The 18618-nt window shown below is 41.4% G+C and overlaps 1 protein-coding gene across 1 annotated transcript in view; it reads left to right on the top strand.

Annotated features, from left to right (window-relative positions):
• The window catches only part of LOC145412062 (orexin/Hypocretin receptor type 1-like), a 90643-nt gene extending 79418 nt beyond the window's left edge, over window positions 1-11225 (top strand). Inside the window, exons 7-8 of the mRNA XM_080281980.1 lie at window positions 686-757; window positions 11186-11225. Coding sequence (XP_080138106.1) covers window positions 686-757; window positions 11186-11225 — 112 coding nt within the window. The remainder of the gene's footprint in view (window positions 1-685; window positions 758-11185) is intronic.
• The last annotated feature ends 7393 nt before the right edge of the window (window positions 11226-18618 follow it).

Genomic DNA, 18618 nt, shown 5'->3' with positions numbered 1-18618 from the left:
CATGAATATTTGACGTTGCATGTAATGTTTTTCTCTGTTTTCCTCAAATTTTTCCAACAGGAGATTTTTCCAAACCATTCTGCTCCAGTTTCCCTTTTTTCAGTAGACAAGAACTAGACTGTTGTTTTCTTGTAACTAAGGCCGAACCACCTCTTAAAATAGGAGGCAAGATGCGTAAATTTAATGTACGTAATTTCCATACCTTGCACTTTTAACCCTTTTCTACTCACCCTTACTAACACCATCTTCACCTTCATCTTTGTCTTCAGTGCCTCTCTCCCCTTTCTCACTTTTCTTCCTTTTACAGCACTCTTCACTTCCCACTCCCCCCTACACTCACCTCGCTTCACTCCCCACCCTACTTCCTTCCCTCCCCCATACCACCACTCCACTCTCGTCCTACAATCTCATTCATTTCATAACCCTTACCATACATCTACCACCCCTCACCCCCTCTCTCTTACCATCATTATCTGTCCCACCCACCCTCTCTCTCTCTCTCTCTCTCTCTCTCTCTCTCTCTCTCTCTCCTACCACCCAAAGATCCACCATGAAGCTCTTACATCACATACCGACCACCCAATACTCTCTCTGGCCCAATCCCACCCTTTCATTCCCACCCTCTTGGTCTAAACACCCACCTCACTTTCTCTACTTTTCTCTCTCCCCTTCCTACCACCCAAAGATCCACCAAGGAGCGTCTTCTGAGTCACATCCACGCTTGCTGTCATGGCGGTGGGGGCGGGAGAGGAGGAAGGTTAGGAGCGGCCACCAACGCCCACACCCGCTGCACGCCTACCCTCTACCCTTGCCAGACCGCCCACCGCCTCTCCCTCGAGTCCACCACCACCCACCACCACCATCACCACCTCTACCAGTCACCTACCGCCACTACCACAACTGCTGCCACTCCCGAGGTTCCCCCCACCGCTGTGTCTAACTCCACGTCCACCATCAGGGAGCACCACCAGCGGCCGTATTCTCTCGCCCTTCCTTCGTGAGGGAGTGGAGGGTAGGAGTGGAGGGGAGTGGAGGGATGTAGAGTGAAGGAGAGGTGAGTAAGAGCGAGTGTGTGTTAGGAGTAGAAAATGAAAGGATGGATGTAGAGAGGAAAGTTAAGTGTGGGAGAGCGGAAGGGAGTCGATGGTGTGTGATATTGAGAGGAGTGGAGGGAAGTACGGAGTGGAATGAAGTTATGAAAAGTAAAGGGGAGTGAGAGGGATGTGATGAGACTACGAGGTATAATGATAGATGGGAAATAGGTAAAGAAATGGTTAATCAAGTATGAAGAGAGAGAGAGAGAGAGGGGGGGGTCAGGTCGATAGAGGTAATATAACATTTTAAGGGAATGTCGGGACGCCAGAATGAGGACAAATGAAAGTGAAAGCGAGAGAAACAGAAAAAGGTAGGATGAGTGAAAAGGCGTGGCAGTGAGTGACAGGGCGTAGGTGTGAGCTTAATGAGCTTAGGGAAACTGTCGGAGAGTTTGTCAAATGGCGTATAAGAATTCAGTGATGATGATGATGATGATGATGGTGTGTGTGTGTGTGTGTGTGTGTGTGTGTGTGAGAACCCAGTGGACTGCAGGCTGAAGCTCCCCCTCTCTTTTAACCCACCATCCTTCTCTCATCGGGATGGGAAGGGAGCTGATGGACGTTTGTGTAATCGGGCAGCTCCACCGTCCAGTTACGTTGGTACCACTACATGAAGGCGTCTACTGTAGCGCATGAAGTGAATCAAACCGTCTGAAGTCGGCCGGAGTAAGCAATAAGGCCACGGAGAAAGCGTGGAGTCGTTCCTTGTCGTGCCTGCTGCCTCCACACGGATATATTCAGCTTAGGAGAGACTTTTACTCTAAGGGGTTAAACATAGCCTTCATTAACACTCTCTATACGTGAGGCCTTTCCCTGGTTGAGTGCACTCGTCTGGCAGTAGCCTTGTCTTAATATAATTATCTTGCGATAGCCGAAGAATATACCTAATAATGTATTAAATGCGTATTGACTAAACGAGGCTTGTTAAGGCAGACTTTTTTTGTTGTTGTATTCCCTAAAAATACGATATACATTACTCGGTGTTACATTCAGATCCCCAGTAACACTGCTGGGTGAAGAGGGACAAAGTGGAAACAAGCTTTGTCCAAGAGCTTCATCGGCCCAACATTCAAAATAACATTCTTCCAGTTGTGAGATATGCCTTGCTAACCTGTACACTATACCAGGTCTCAGCTCCCTGTAAATACATAAGAGGTTACTTGTCATTTAACGGTTAAAGAGTACACTGCGCCTGCCCGACACTGGCAATTCGGCACCCTAGCGACAGCAACATCAACTTCCCTGGGATAGGAATGAAAAAAAAGAAAAGAAAAGAAAAAAAAGTGGAATTTAATCAAGTACGGGAAGCGAGGTGTGTGTGTGCGTGTAGGAGGAGGGGGGATAGGACGGAGAAGAACTGTTCGTAGGATGAGGCTTGTAGGGAAGCTGGAGATATTGCGTTGTTGTTATTAGGTTATCCTTACCGTTTTTTTTTAACACGCTGTTATTGTGCTAAAAATATTAGAAAATTAAACAGTGAAATAAATTAAGCTAAAAACAACATGACATAACAGTTTAAAAATACGCCACTGTTTGAATCTCGTATTTCTGTTTCTAAGCATCCTTGTTCTCTTCTTCTTTCTACCTTCCTCCTCCACTGAGTGTAAATGTAAATCGCTAGGACAGCACGAATTTTAAGTTCGTGTATTTTCCGAGTACAAAGTGAAACAGGCATAAAGTGATGTGCGTCTGCTTGTCTGTCCGTCTGTCCGTCTATCTCTTTATCTGTCTGTCTGTCAACCCATATGTCTACCTGCCTACACGCCTACCTATCTGTTTATCTTTATTTAGTTATCTGTTTACATCTATCCCTGTCTGTTTGCCTCCTTGTTTATTTATCCACACACCGCCTAGCGTAGCACCATGCTGGAAAGGTGTCTAAACAGAATTATTTCCAGGAATTTCTCTCCTTACTCAGCAATAACTTCTCTCCCACGGTAAATCACCTTCAACAAAAAATATTACAAGTTAACCTACCCTGAAGCCTTCGTATATACCTGTCCGTCAGTCAGTACCAACCATAAAGAAATGGAACGAGGAATATTTAAATTTTTCCACCTGCCACTGCCAGATGGTTGTATTTAGCTGACGAGAGGAGGAATTTCGATCAAGCAATGTCTTCAAGGGTATGGCTCGGCCTACTATATACCATTCAACCTTCTAATGATCACGACAACTCTAGTATGTCAATCCACCCAACAGCAGATAATTCTAGAAGCTCGAGAGTGTTGTCAATTATACCTTTCACATGTCGGGACTGCCTTAATTGTATTCCAGCTAACGCCAGACGGTTTTATTCGTTGAAAGTGCGTCACAGTTGCCTAGGAAAGTTAATGTTCCGGATTATGGCAACCCAGCCTCTAATCCTACATCCAGAGGGGAGTTAATATGGAATTTGCCGTTACTTGTGTTTTAAATCCTTCAGTTCCCGGGCGCCCTTTCTTGTTGCTCTACCACACGTTAGACTATTTTATTCAAGACCATAATAGCTTCAACTGAAGTGAAGGGGTTAACTAAGGCAAACACGTTTGAGAAAAGTCTCTTCAGATCTGTATGAAATAGTGTGGAGATAGTAAAGGGAAAAAAAAATAAAGCGAAAGAAACAGAAATAGAAAATCATAGTAGTGAAGCAGTTCATGGCTACGTTACCCTAGCCTCGGCCTCTATACCCAAAAAGAGGGGAGGGGATAATTGCTCTTTTTCTTTGTCATTTTTTTTTTTTTAAATCGACGAGTAACATCCCCCGCCCTGCTTCACAAGGGAAATTCCGCCGATATAAAAAAGTGCATCAGGGCATTCCAGTAATACGAGGTATATCGGCGCCCACCTACCCTGCCCCGCACCCTTTCACACGGCAGAGGAATTAATCAGTACTTCGACAGAGCGCGAATGAAGCCTGAAATGGACAGGAATCTGAAATGAAAGTGGTGAAATGTGGAAGCAGAAGGTTTGAGCAAAATGACCTCGATGAATCACACTGAGACGAAATTTAGGGTATTGTATTTCCAGATAGACTGGGGATGCAGGCACTGATTTTGTTATTTATTGCACCGGACTGTTATTTATGACACCAGAATGAAATATGTGATACAGATAATAAAAATCATTGACACGCTTAGGCTATCGTGATTCACTCGACTGACTATTATCGTTTGACGTTAGCTGACCTAGAATACTGAAGTTCTTTTGACAGTGTGATTGTTCACGTAACAGTATCAATGATCTCATTATACTAGAACTCTCCCCCCCGCCCCCGTCTCTCTCTCTCTGAATAAACTCATTGTGCATTATCTGGAATACAAAGAGTTATTCTGGCCATGAGAGGGTGAATAATTAGGCTAAGGCCCAGACAGCAAATTTTTTCCGGCCTATGACAGAATCATGAGCAGAGCATTAGACACCAGTAATTGAACGATGGAGAATAATTTAGTAACAGTATTAAACACATCACTCCACTTTCTCCCTAAAAAAAAAAAATGTTCCACCGCTAAAGCAAGGATGACCCGTGTTTTATTTCTCATTTCTGTGTTGATTCAGATGGATTAAATATACCAAATACTGGAAGTTTAAAGTGAAGATAGATCTGTTTAGGTCCGCCCTGTTCCGTTCTTACACTAAATACAAGTTCGGTGTGTCAGTATAATTCACCTGTAGGAATGATCTTTGCCCCTATAAAGATAAAAAATAAATAAGTAAACTTGTGTAGAGACTCCCGAAAACAAAATGAATATTCCGTACCTCTCCTCCACAGCAACATTCGTCAGTAATGCAACAGAGGTACATGGGATGGGGAGAAAAGCTTACACCTTCCCTGTAAAGCCAACCGTGAAATTGAACGAACCCTCCCCTGGACTACAGACCCAGCGGTGGCGGGTCTGTGAAGGAGGTCAGAGGAGAAAGCTAACAGTGGCTGATAATTCAATTCCACTCGTAATTGTGATGATTGGTTTAGGTGCCGGCGTGACGGTGGCGGGATTAAACAATGAAGAGAAGGGGAGCAGCCTACCTTCACACTGTCCTGGATATATATTTAATTCAAACGCCCTCAGGCTCCTTTGACTCACTGTTAGCTGAATAAAACAGTAATTAGTTGAAATATAATACTATTTGTCCCGACCATGAGAAGGTTAATGATTAAAGTACTAACACTGCCACGTTCTTCAAACACCATCAGCTGAAAATAATCGTCTGGCTTCAGCTGCTGCATGAGAACGCTAGAGTAGTCCTGACCTTAAGAAAACCACTGGACCACAATGACGTATTAGTTTAGTTTATTCTTGTTCCCTGATTGCGATTTTATTCAGCATATGAGAGACATTTAATACTGAAGGGCTTAATCAATACAATATCTAACCTCTCTAGTAGGAAAATTGTGTAGACTGAGACCATCTGGAGATGGCAAGAATAAAACGAACGTCCTTTGACTGAACAGGTTACCAGTACGAAAGCGACATTTTCTTTCAGTGCAACTCCAATAATTCAAGAGTTGCCTCCAAAGGAACACATTATCATAGCACTTTCGGTTATACTGTGTTTGCATGCAATGAACTCTAAACAAACGCTGCAACACCCGTTCTCAAGGTCCAGTTGTCCCCCTATCACACACCAGCAGAGTACCCATCCCCAGCAGCCCTAAAACATTCATAAAATAGACACGATTGTATGAAACTGGTATACAGATGAGACGACAGAAACAGTGACACCTCTTCCGATACTAAAATTAATATACCTAGTCTTTTCTAACACTCAAGTAGTTGATTTTCAATAAACTACGTATCGATAACATACTGTCAGTTAATTAACCTAACAGGGAACGTAGACAAGGCGAGAAATATGCAATATTACTAACACCGCTTCACGGATAAGAGTTAATGTACGTCATTTATACTAATGAAGTTGTTAAAATGATTTACGCGCTGATAACATTCTGGCAGTTCATTCGAGCAACATGGGACCTGGAAACAGTAGAATATTTCATCATCAGCACTGCGACGGAAAATCAACAAATGTCAACAGTACAAACATCACAGTAATAATTAAGATATTCTACACGCTGATAACATTGTGTCAGTAATTTCCCTGAATCTGGTAGCTCTTTCAACTTACGCTTGTTTCTAAATAAGTGTAATTCTTTAGGAAGGGCCGCTCGTACTGCAGGGGTTAATGAAGTTATATATAGCCATGACATTTCGAAAAACCTCTCCTAACTTGGGTACTGATAAATACAAATATACAACAAAAAATGTCAAAGTATTATTTGGTTTTGTAGCCTCACGCTCGTATGGACGTGAACCTAGTGGACTACAGGATGAAACTACTCCTCTCCCACAATACACCAATTTCCCTTCGAGAAATAGGGAGCGAGTTGGGGGACTTTCATATAACCAGGCAGCGGAGTCACCAGGTTACATCGGTGCCACCACGTGAAGGCGTTCCTCTCCAGGTGCATCGTCGTCGTAAAAGGGTTGATTAATGCTCAACACGGAAACGAGACAAGACAAGTTTAACATTACCTACACAGCTTAGGAAATGAGAACTAATACACGTGTTGCATCCTGATATCCAGCCCCAGTATTGATTAATCCCATCCACACAGTGACGGGAGGCAACAAAGCGATTTATATGCCGCCCAGACAGTAATGTAGTACAGTAGTTCATTTTGAGAGTCAGGCTTAACTAATCCTTTCCGTCCTTGTGGTGTCGCCTGGAAAGAAAAAGAGCTGGATGCCGAGAGAATGAAATGGTCTAGCGGTATCATAAAATAAAATCGTCAGGCTTTAGCGGTAATATAAAAGTTTGGGTGGAGCAATAATTCCACAATCGTCTGAGAGTCAAAAAAGAAAAAAAAGGATGGCGCTGTCAAGGATAAAACTGCATGGAGGGAGCAAAACTGAAGTCGTCTGGAGGCAACACTGCATAATCGTCTGGTGGCAGCATCAAATCGTCTGGCAGTGGCAATGAAAAATCGTCTAGTGGCAGCATCAAATAGTCTGATGGTGGCAATACAAAATCGTCTGACGGTGACAAGAATAAAATCATCTGGTGACAAGAACTGATTCAGCTGGTGGCAGCAAAAATTAAGCAGAAAAAAAAAATAACTGATGGGATAGAGAACAAAAAAAAATAAGGCTTCAAATTATACTATTATGCCAGTCAAATGATGCCTTTTTAATTACCCAGCCTGATGGATCATAAGTATTATTTTTTAAACAAGAGAATTCCATTACTATAAAAAGCTAAAAACAGAGATAGAGGACCCATTAACCAGGCTGATACCATGATTATCCATATTTGCTCTCTCTCTCTCTCTCTCTCTCTCTCTCTCTCTCTCTCTCTCTCAGCGTCAATAGCAGAGCCTGAAATGAACTGGGGTAATTTTGGTGAAGATATTGTGAATGCCTCCCTGGGGAATGATGAGTCTAATTGAATTCTTTGTGCGTTTATTGGGAAATTGTGTGTGTGTGTGTGTGTGTGTGTGTGTGTGTGTGTGTGTGTGTGTGTGTGTGTGATAACGACATGAAACCTACTTGCAATTAGAATGAACTGACAAAGGAAAACAATGCTCTTGCTCTCTCGTCCCTCCACTCCCTCGTTCTCAGCCTCACTCAGACTCTATTGTAATTGTCTTGGGATGCTCTTAATTTTACTAGCCGGACACTACGGGTATTGAGAACCATAGAAATAGGTCTTGAAAGCAATTGTGATTTTGGAAGACCTTTAAACTATAGACTATGAAATAATATGAATGTTATCCCTACATTTAAGCGAATTAATTTTCCCTTGGCCAGTTGGAAGAGATGTATTTGTATAGTATGATGTTGTGTTATAAGACTCTTTAGAACTGAGACTGCTAAGAGGAAGACAAACCCTTATTGTCTGACGTCATTAATTACTTCGCTACAAAGACGTACTGTATTCTTACTTATATTTATATTGCCCTAGAACAATATTTATTCAAGTAAGATAACATTTATCAGTGTATTGATAAGTAGCCTAAGTTGGATAAAGAATTGCTTGGGAGATGTAAAATATAACTCAGACACCACCATAGTCAAACTGTCACTGTATCGATAAAAGCATTCTAGCTAAACCACACTCTCGCAGTTGTTAAAAAATAATAATAATAATAATGGTACTCGTCGTTATTATAAGCTTGATCTTCCCCTTCACATTCTCAGGTTTAAGAATACCACCGACATTTGCGTCATCGGCTCTTGTTGCTCGATGGCATGTATAGGCAGCTTGTATACAACTGTGTACGTGCAGTTTAAGACAGAATCATCTAACATGTTTTGTGTGAAATTACTAGATGTTCAACCTTACAGAAGAATGCATTGAAACGGTATGGATGTTTAATGCGTGTCACCGTCATAGTTCGTCAGATACAACTTATTGTTCGTCCTGTAACAAATCCGTACGGTATGTAGTAATTCAGTGAGAAAATAAGTAAAACAAAAATTATTTATTCTCCGACGGTATTCCAAAAAAAATAAAAGGAAGATAGATAAAATCATGGTTCTAGCTGTTTTTGATAGATTTATACCATCATATACTTCACCAAGACCGTACTCCTTATGAATAAGATTTTAAATGCTTACACCGAACCAAAAAAAAAAAAAAAAAGTCCACGAACTATTCCTAATCATCGGTTTCCATTCGAATCCGGGTTTTAAGCATCACCAGTCCACGGCATTTTCTGAGCAATTTAATGTACAGGTCGGAAGATAAGGTTTTTCTTTGACTGTACGTTTGTAATATTGGCTTGCCGTGACGAAATGGACGGTCTTCCTCTACCATTCTGCTTAATAACGAACTTAATTGTGTGCCAGTACTCTTATCCTTTAATGGGTTGGGTCCAAGAAAATGACGACTGAGGGATGTATGCTGGTGGGTCTAGGAAGCTTCCCAACACCTCTTCCTTATTAGTTTTTTGCTGCACATGGGAAATCTGTGTTTGATGTTGTTTATGTATACTGTGTCGGCACTGGAGATTTATGAATGACACGTGGTACAGGGCAATGCAACAGTGTAGCACGCCATATGAATGGTTAAGGAAGAGGTGCTACGGAATTTCCCATGCCCGTGAAACGACGATCCAAGTGCAAAGCAGTGAGAAATACGGCCGTGTCCCTCACTGTTGGCTGTTATCATGACCATTAATTCCTTCAACCCGAGGACGACTCTTGTATTTTATTCTTGCTCTTAAGTCGATTTATTAGACTTGGGATATGAACAGTTAGATGTAGTATTCAGACACCAGTCCACTCCTATGACGCTATATAAAGATGAACTAAATCATCTGGTGACTGCAAGAATAAGATAAAAAGGACGTCATCGTACTGAAGGGATTGAGGTTATGTGCTTAATAATGTTCCCTCTGTACTTGTCTGCTATGTGTACGTGTTACCCTAGACACTGGTCAGCCACTGATGTTACAACTATTACTACAACAACAACTATTACATGAAGCACAAGGTTAGGTTCCCATATACTATGTATAATAACTGGAGGGTGAGCGCCCCCACCCCCCAGGTAGAAGCAATGTACAGAGAAATAGGTTATTGTGTAGTATTTGTTTATGTACAGTTACCGACATTAATATTTCTCCACTTTTCATTCAACAATTATGAATGTTTTGCGTAATATTCTGGGATGTGTGGCAGGCTCCGAAGATGACACCATTTGGTTTTGAAAGTCAGTGTCTGCTGTTTAGTTGTTTGTCGTATCAAGTGAACCAATATTTATGACCGTAACTGTACTGTATGTCTGTGCTTCAGTATCTTCTCTAGTCACCAGCTGTCTACGGTTTCCAGTAGTTTAATATTAATTTACAACCCGCGTAGAATAAGCCATTAACCTTAAAAAATGGTGATAATATTGTTGCTACTTGTGCAGCCTTGGCCAATCACGCACCCTTGTACAGTGATATTCCCCTGTCCTTCTGTCGTACCCCACCCCACAACACACCTTGCCCAACCTCACCCTCTTTTACCCCACAGTGATATTACTCCCTGCCTTCCACCATACCCAACCAGCCCCTACATCCCATCCCATTCCACCCCAAAATTGATTTTTTTCCCATGTTTCCTTACACTACCTTACAAGCCCCCATGTCATCCGACCGTATCCCACCACAGAATAATACTACTCCCTTGCCCCTACCGTACCCAACTCCCCTAAATCTACTCCACCCCATCTCATCCTACCCTAAAGTAATCTTACTCCATTTGTACCCCACTCTCCCCATCTCTCCCCACTCTACCTCCTTCCTTCCCCACTTTTCCCTTCTCTGCTCCATCTTACCCCACTCCCACACCCACTTTACCCAAAGAAGATATTGCCCCTTCCGCCGCCCTCCCCCCGTCCCTCCAACCAAGGCCGCCAGCACAAAATTAGGGTACCTTGTTGTTTAGGTGTGTCAGTGTGTCCTGTGCCGCTGCTCATGCTGTGCCATTCATGCACCTCTTTCAGGACACACTTTGACGTTTGACTACACACAAAATATCTACCAGAATATTTTTTTGCTGTTTTAAAACTATCCAACAAAGTATGTAAAAGATTCTTATAAAAACTGTTATGTAATTGTATGATTCTATCTAAAAACAGAATATGTATATATTTGTTACAAACGAGCATAGAGAAAAAATACAAATGTATAGGAATAATTGTGTATGTATATAAGAATATGCATACAGCATAATGGTTCAGAGTTCCGTCAAACCGTATGTAATTTAATCTTCCTGGTGTGTTGCATGGTAAGGATACAATTACGTTTATTGCACCTCTTGTTTGTATTTGTATTTACGTGTACATTCGTAAGCCATAATCTGTGCTCGCCCTCTACTCCATCCCCGGTGGTGAGGAAGCGCTAGCCAGACCTTCTCATCGAACTATGGGCTCGTGTACACAACCAGCGGGCACCTGTGTTATTCACACACGTTACTCATAAGCTTAGAGGCATGGTGACGAAACATGCTGTACCCAGAGTCAGCAGCAGGCAAGATGCTACAGTTAATCAAGTCTACTCGATCATTTCTCACCTATTTTTCATTACAATACCCTCACATCAATGGTGCCCAGTGACTGTGTAGACGAGCCCCAAGACCTGATGTTGACAGTTTGAAGTTTTAGACTGCATGGCCTAAACACTGGACAAAAGGTTTTGGTTCAGTGTGGAACCCTGGCAAAGACTTTTCCTCCATCAGGGGTGGGAGGAGAGGCTGAGCTCCAACTATGGCTCACGAGTGTACAGACCCGGTTAGTAGTTCCTTTGCACACCAACTGATGCAGCCAGATCCCAGCCCTTCCAACCCACCTGAATCGACAGGTTAGTTCAGCAGGATATCATTAGGTACCGACACGGTCTCGAGGCGGTACAAAGGAGCTACTGACCGCAACCGTACGTACACATTTACACACACATCCTGTCAACACCTTACCCTCAGCTTCAGGCAGGAGGGCGATATGACGGATTCAATAGAAGGTGTGTGATGATATAGGTGGAAGGAGTAAGGTATGTGACGAGTGAAGCTGACAGTGTAGATAATGAATGAAGGCGACACTGCAAATATCTACACAAATTAATGTAAATTGCAACTGTGGATGATGCTGGATAATTATCATGGCTAATGGGTGATACCAGCGCCTTCTATAGAATAGATCCTTCTCATACACGGGGTCAAACCCCTCTATTGCAAAGTAATTTATATAAATATAGAATATCAGAGAATGGCGTTATGATAAAACCTAATTACATACATTTCAATGCGGATGACGTGTAGGTTTGTGTGAGGGTGAGCTGTGGTGAGCCTGGACCCGGATGCACAAACCAGTTTGCGAATAATTATCCTGTTATTTTGTTTTGCTGGAAGAATAAGGAAAACTGAAGCTCTGGGTTTTCCTGTGTCTCTCGTTTTTCTTGTAAAATCAAATCCCATGCTCTTGTTACTTTAACTTGGCCTAAAATTGCCGTCAATGCATCTTGAATTCTACAACAGATTAACATTAGAGTATGATGCAAGCTACATAAAGAAGTGTAATGAAATGGATGCAGTGCCATATCCTTGTCTTATTTTGCTAATGAGTTTCGTGTAATAATCTGTAAAACGAAAAATTCTGGGCCAAGGTATGATAAAAGAACTATAGTTACGACAGGGAATCGATCGTAAGTTCGCGTGTGAACCCGAGTCCTACTCACCAAAATCTAATTCAGGTCTGGTCTCGCCTCGTTTGAACTCATCTCACCATCATTCAGTCACATATCGTCTCTCTTATTTTATTCTTGCTACTTTCAAAAGCCTTTATTCATCCTGACAAAAAGTTTTCGAACTGATTATGTACTATGGTTCACAAAAGTATCGGTGCACAGGGGGGTCCTATGCTTACCGAAAACATTCGAACAACTGCTGATGCTGGGGGAGGCATTACCAACGTCTCATTGTGTATGAACAATGTCTTTTTATATAAACATAACATTTGCTACATGTCTGCAAGAGGATATTGCTAGTTGGCGATATGACACCTCCCGACATCAGGGCTACCAAAGTGTGGTAGGTCGGGCACTAATATTTCAGCGACCTTGGTTCTATGTTCGCAAATGTGTCACGTATGTTGTGCTCCGATCCTTGGGTGACCAATAGTACCCCTTCAGCACGAAAAGTCTTTCCCACGTGCAATAAAATCGTCTGGAAGCAGCAAGAATAAACTGAAAATGTCACAGGATTCAAAAGGTTACATAAAATAAAATTTTTTGTCCTGAAGCAATAGTACCTGCTATGAAAGTGTAAACTTATTTATATGTTCATTTATTTCTACAACTGTATATACTGAGTGTTAGCCGTGCGGGTAACCGGTTGGTTGCAACAAGAGGAAGTAGTCTGGTTGAATGTTGCATGAAAATAAAAAAAATGTTTTATTATTTCAGACAATAAAGGTATATGTGAATATTTATATTAACCTTAATTTATGAGCTGTGAATTCTTATTACAGCAAACAGTTTGAATAAATCATTGTTGCTATTATTGTTCCCATGAATGTTAATTACCTCCGCCAAGGAGGTTATGTTTTCACCCCTGTCCGTTTGTTTGTTTGTTTATTTGTTGGTTTGTGAGCAAGATTACACACAAACTACTGGACACACTTCCACTAAACTTGGTAGAAGAATGGACCTTGGCCCTTAATAGACTCCATTAAATTTTAGTGCGGATCCAGATAAAAGAGCGGATCCAGGATTTTTTTTTTTTCTCTCTTTCTTTAACATTGCGAAATAGGGCGTTTTTCGACATTTTCGTAATTTTTTCAGTGAATACTGCATGGATCTTGATGAAAAAAATCAGGCATATTTAGGATGTTCGTATCTACGAATGTGTACAGTTTGGCGCGGATCCATTTAAAATTCCTGATCTAGCGGATTTAAATATGTTTTTATAGGGGGGTAGGTCCTTTCCAGCCGCCATACAGTAACAAATGATATGCACTGTTTTGTTGGCTGTTACAGTGAGTTAAACAATTATGATTTAGAGTTATGGGTAGCTTAGAATTATGGTGTTACAACTTACAGGGTTTTGAGGCTGATATTGGCTTAGACTTGATTGAATTAAAAGGAACTGCATGTTGGGCCTTGGCGGAGGTATGCGCTCTTATGAGGGCCATTCTAGTTATTACTATTATTTCACTTCATTGTAAAATACAATGTTGCGGTCACGACCAGCAGGAGTCTACGTTTGTGGGCCGACTGAGGGAAATGACACATCCCAACAGAGTGCATAACCGGGGTATTTAGCTGCAGTAGATATTCACACGCATTAATTTAGCTGAGGCATTTTCTCTTTGCATTGTTCATTTAAAGACATCTTGTGATTATGATCTTTTACGTCATTATATAACGAGAAAAGATATGTGTTCGTAAAAATGTGTCCTTCATTAAATTTCCTTCTCCATCCTTACACGTTTAATAACTATCAGGTAGCCTCACTTCCTTGTAATATGCTGGGGTGGATCCCATTTAGACCTCGTATTATTTAAAGAGGAGGTCAGAATGCTGCTGGTCGTGGCTTCAATGCGTTTAAACAAGTGGGCATTCCAAAGTGGTGCAGTAGAGGATGAGGGACGTCTTATTAAAACTGAGGGGTGTGAATAAGCCCCAGGATTTGAAAATAATTTCGGAAGCCTATGGTGGGGATAGAACGAGTCTGATCTTTCTGCATCACACCAACCTACACACGTAATGTGCGATATAGACGGATCCCATTTAACAGCCACTGGTGTTCCCAGAAACTGTTTTGAGACAATAAGAGCTTATCCACAGCTTCGCACTCTCAGATCAATAACACGTCCTTAAATTCTCGAATAAATGTTACTGGGAAAGGTGAGCTCTCTTTTCTTGACTGTGTTTCGTTACCTCTGCAGTATTTCGAAACGCAGACAAAAACGAGAGATCTCACCGTTATTCATTTTCTTGTAAGTTAATTCATTTATATTTTACTTATATATATATGTATTATACTGTGTGTCATACAGTGCGCTGTTTATACAGTACTTGTGTGGAAGACTAGACCCCCCCCCCCACATTTATGGAAATTACCCATCTCAGCGATCCAGTAGGTTGATTTAGCTTGGGGAAATTAAGGTTGGGCTGGGTTAAATGTGAGATGAAGTGATGGTAAAGTTGTTAGATGAAGTGAGGTTAATGAAATATAAGGAAAGTGAAACAAAGGTTAGATATTTGAGGGAGATTTGGTTAAGTAAGGTTTTTATGATGGGTTAATTATATATGTGAGATAAACTCTGTTTGCTCTAGGTTAAGATATGCGAGTATTGGTTAGTTTATGGGTCTTAAGAGATGAGTAGTAGGAAGTTGTATGACTGAAACTATACTCTGTTCGCTTTAACCTGGCCTAATATTGCCGTTCCTCCATCTAGAATACTTACCTACAACAAGAAATTAACACTCGAATATGGTGCGTCACGAAAAAGTGTCATGGAAAGGTTGTAGAGCCACCGGGCCATGGGAAATAAGCTGCAAAAGGCCAAGTTAAAGTGAACAAACTATAGAAAGCGTAGATCAGGTAGGCTAAGGTAGGTTAGTAGGGTAGGTAGGACATGCAAAGGTAGAACAGATAAGGACCGGAAGGGTAAAAGCGGATGTAGCTTAGGTTAGGAATTTCAAGGAAAGGATAGATGGAGAGTAGAAGGTTAGAGGCCGAAGTGGTGTAGGTTAAAGGCAAGGTTAGGAAGCGTAAATGCTGAAGGGGAATAGGTTAGGTGTGGTAAGGTTAGAAACTGGTCATGAAGATCGTTTTTAACCCTTTCAGTCCAAAGATTAACAAAATCTTCCTGAGGTAGACAAAATACAGCAATTATAGATGTAATATGACTGAGGGGATTAAGAATTGTGAGGACTGGATACTTTAACAACAGTAAGAATTGAGTACCTAAGGTTTGGCCAGGTTAGGTAGGTTAGAAATGGTGAGTTAGAAGAGCTTTGATAAAACCGAGGTAAAGCTATGACAGATTTTGGTGGCTGGGTTTTGCATTAGTAAATAAAGTACTATTTATGCGTAAACTTCTAAACACAAATGTTAAAATGATATTATGAGGGATATGAAGTGATTCGTCATTTCTTATATATTTTGCTAACTAGAATTAGATCTTAGAAGAGAGACATACGAATTTACCGTACATATACATATACAAACACAGTTCCATTTTGCTGAGTGTAATTTCTGGGACAGTAATATTCACAGTAATATCTCGAAAGGACGAATGCCAACTGCACTGCATTGTCGAAGGAAATATCCAGGAGGCCAGGTCGGGCTATAGAGCTATATTCTTAAAACAGCGATATAGGAAGTGTACACAGGCGCAAAATTCAAACTGTCCGAAAGAAGAGCGTCCATGGCTTCAATACCTCGATGGTGGTGATATACATACAGGATAACCACACCTGATGCTCAAAGGTGTTCCATAAATAACACTCAGACAAAGGCAGCTCTCGCACTCCATCGCCCTCTCAATACTCAGAAAACGGGCGAAAGCTACAAAGATACGAGAACAGAGGGCGCGGGAAAGGGAAGAGGGTGGTGTAGGGGGGTAAGGGATGCGAGGGTGGGGGAGAGGGGATGCAGGAATCAAGAGGTGGAGGGGGGACGAGATAGGGTTGGAGGGAGGGCGTGTTATGATTTCAGAACCAAACACCACTGTGGACAATTGAGGAAATGATGAAGCTGAGAACTGCAGTGTTTGTGTTTAGGTGTTGTCGGTGGCATCATAGGCTCAAGAAACCCATTGTTCATTTATTTGTCAAGCTGTGTCGCCGAACCTTGGTGATGAAAAATAATATGTTATGTGTTGTAAGAGTGCTGTTGTTTTATTACCCTCTGATTGGTGATGAACGTACTTTTAATTTAAATATTGCTGCCTGCAGACGATTTTTTGTTCCGTTTGTCCCCTCCACAGTCATGACATTGTTTTTTGTTTTTGTTTTATTCTTGCTGCAGCCAGATAATTTTATTCAAATCAGACAGGACCTATATTGGCGAAAAGGCCAAATGATGTTATTCAAAATCTTAGCCATTTCAAAATCTCTCTCTTAAGCTGGGTAATCATTTTGTGAAGGGTGTAAAAAATATCAATAAAGATATGTCCTGGGCCTAAAAGGACTGAATCTCACATTTGTATGTCATGTATGTGTATATATATGTTTGTATGCATGTATAGTCAGATGGATAGATAGATCAATCAATCAATCAATCATTTCGTGTGGCACCTCACGGGATGCATAGGGCCTCGAAGAGCACTCTCCACCAACATTTGTCTCTTGCCATCTCCTTCAGGTCCCACCAAACACTCCTCTCCTGTGTCTCTTTTCATTGTCCTCAACTGGGTTTCCCTAGGCCTACCTCTGCCTCTTCTTCTTCTAGCAATGCAGATATAAATATGTATATATACAGCATTATTTGGCATTACTTACACGAAAGACGTGCACCTGAATATGTTACACATAACAAGAGAACACAACACAAAATTGCAGGGCAACACAGCAACACAACTGAACAGCACATAGCAACAAAACACAACACAGTACAACAAAGTAACATAACACAATACTATACAAGACAGAAGAGCAGCACAATACAACTCTAAATGACGGCAAAATACAACAAAGCAACACAAAGAAGCACAATGCAACTCAGCAGAACAACACAACACAACAGCACAGCAACACACAAATACACAGCAGCGCATCACACTACAGCAACACAACACAGCACAGTCCGGCTATACAACCTACCACTGCAGCACAAGAGGAAACACACTTCACCCAACACAGCACAACACAGGAGGACAACCCAGCACTGGCCGCTGTGACACGCAGGTAAAAATGTGAGAGGTGTGGGATTTTAAATCTTGAAAATAGCGTCATCCCACTCTCAACAGAATTCTCACGAAATATTTTGTTTACCTCCGCAGACTCATGCTTTAGAATTCTATATTAATATTTTCCTTTGTTCTTGTTTTATGTGATTCATAAATGGTGTGTGTGTGTGTGTGTGTGTGTGTGTGTGTGTGTGTGTGTGTGTTAGCAGCGTGAATTTCGAAAGGAATATCATCATCATTCTGAACTCTTTTTTCCACGCAAGGATGAGGTCCAGAATGCAAGCAAAAAGACGGCATGAGAAAGGGATAACTATCACTAGCATGCCCAGTGAAAGGGACCAGACATCATTCACTCACTACCCAAGCCCCAGGAATTATACACAGTAGATCCACCTCAGTAACCATCTGCATGCATTTGGGAGGAATTTTTCTTTATTGATGAGGTTCATTTTACCTGCCAGATACAAACCAATAAATTTACTATTAGGTTGCTTTATTACTTCGTATCCTGCCACTCAGTGCACTCCACAAACATTTCTAAATAGTTCTATTTCCACTTTTCTTACTCTTGACTTTTCGGTCTCATACAATACGAAGATCTCACACACCAAACTATTAATATTGTCATCAAGCCGAGAAAAGTTAATAGTAACCTCATTACATTTTACGGCTCCTGCATCAGAGAGTAATTTTGACTTGCTTCAGTTATATATTCTTTTTTCTGCATCCGAACTCTGACATTTAGATTGTGCAAGCCCCTGCACGGATCAGGTATTTAATGGGTGGAGTGTTGGGAAAACTGAATACCTAAAGTGTGTTAAACGGAGATTTGTTCATCATACAAATTGGTTAACACTGTCAAGCTCTTCAGAACTCCCTGTCAGCTAAATAAAATCTTCTGGCGTTAGTTATAATGGAATATGGCTAAATTCCAGGCGAACTGTGGGTGGAGGAGTTAGGTGCGGAGGGTGTTGGAGGTAATTTATGACAGAAATAACTGGTCTGCGAGTAATCCCTTCAGTACGATGACGCTTATTTGTGCAGTTTGGCTACCAAGCAAATGGTTTTTGAACTTAAACGGGAATTTCGCCTAGTAAAGGAAACTGTGTCCATTAACCCTGTGATTTCGATGACTCTGTTTATTTTA

The sequence above is a fragment of the Coenobita brevimanus genome, chromosome 92 (genome assembly GCF_032717465.1).
Source record: "Coenobita brevimanus isolate Jiangsu-jjx chromosome 92, ASM3271746v2, whole genome shotgun sequence".
In the NCBI taxonomy this organism is placed as follows: Eukaryota; Metazoa; Arthropoda; class Malacostraca; order Decapoda; family Coenobitidae; genus Coenobita; species Coenobita brevimanus.
This window is presented reverse-complemented; position numbering and strand designations above follow the sequence as displayed.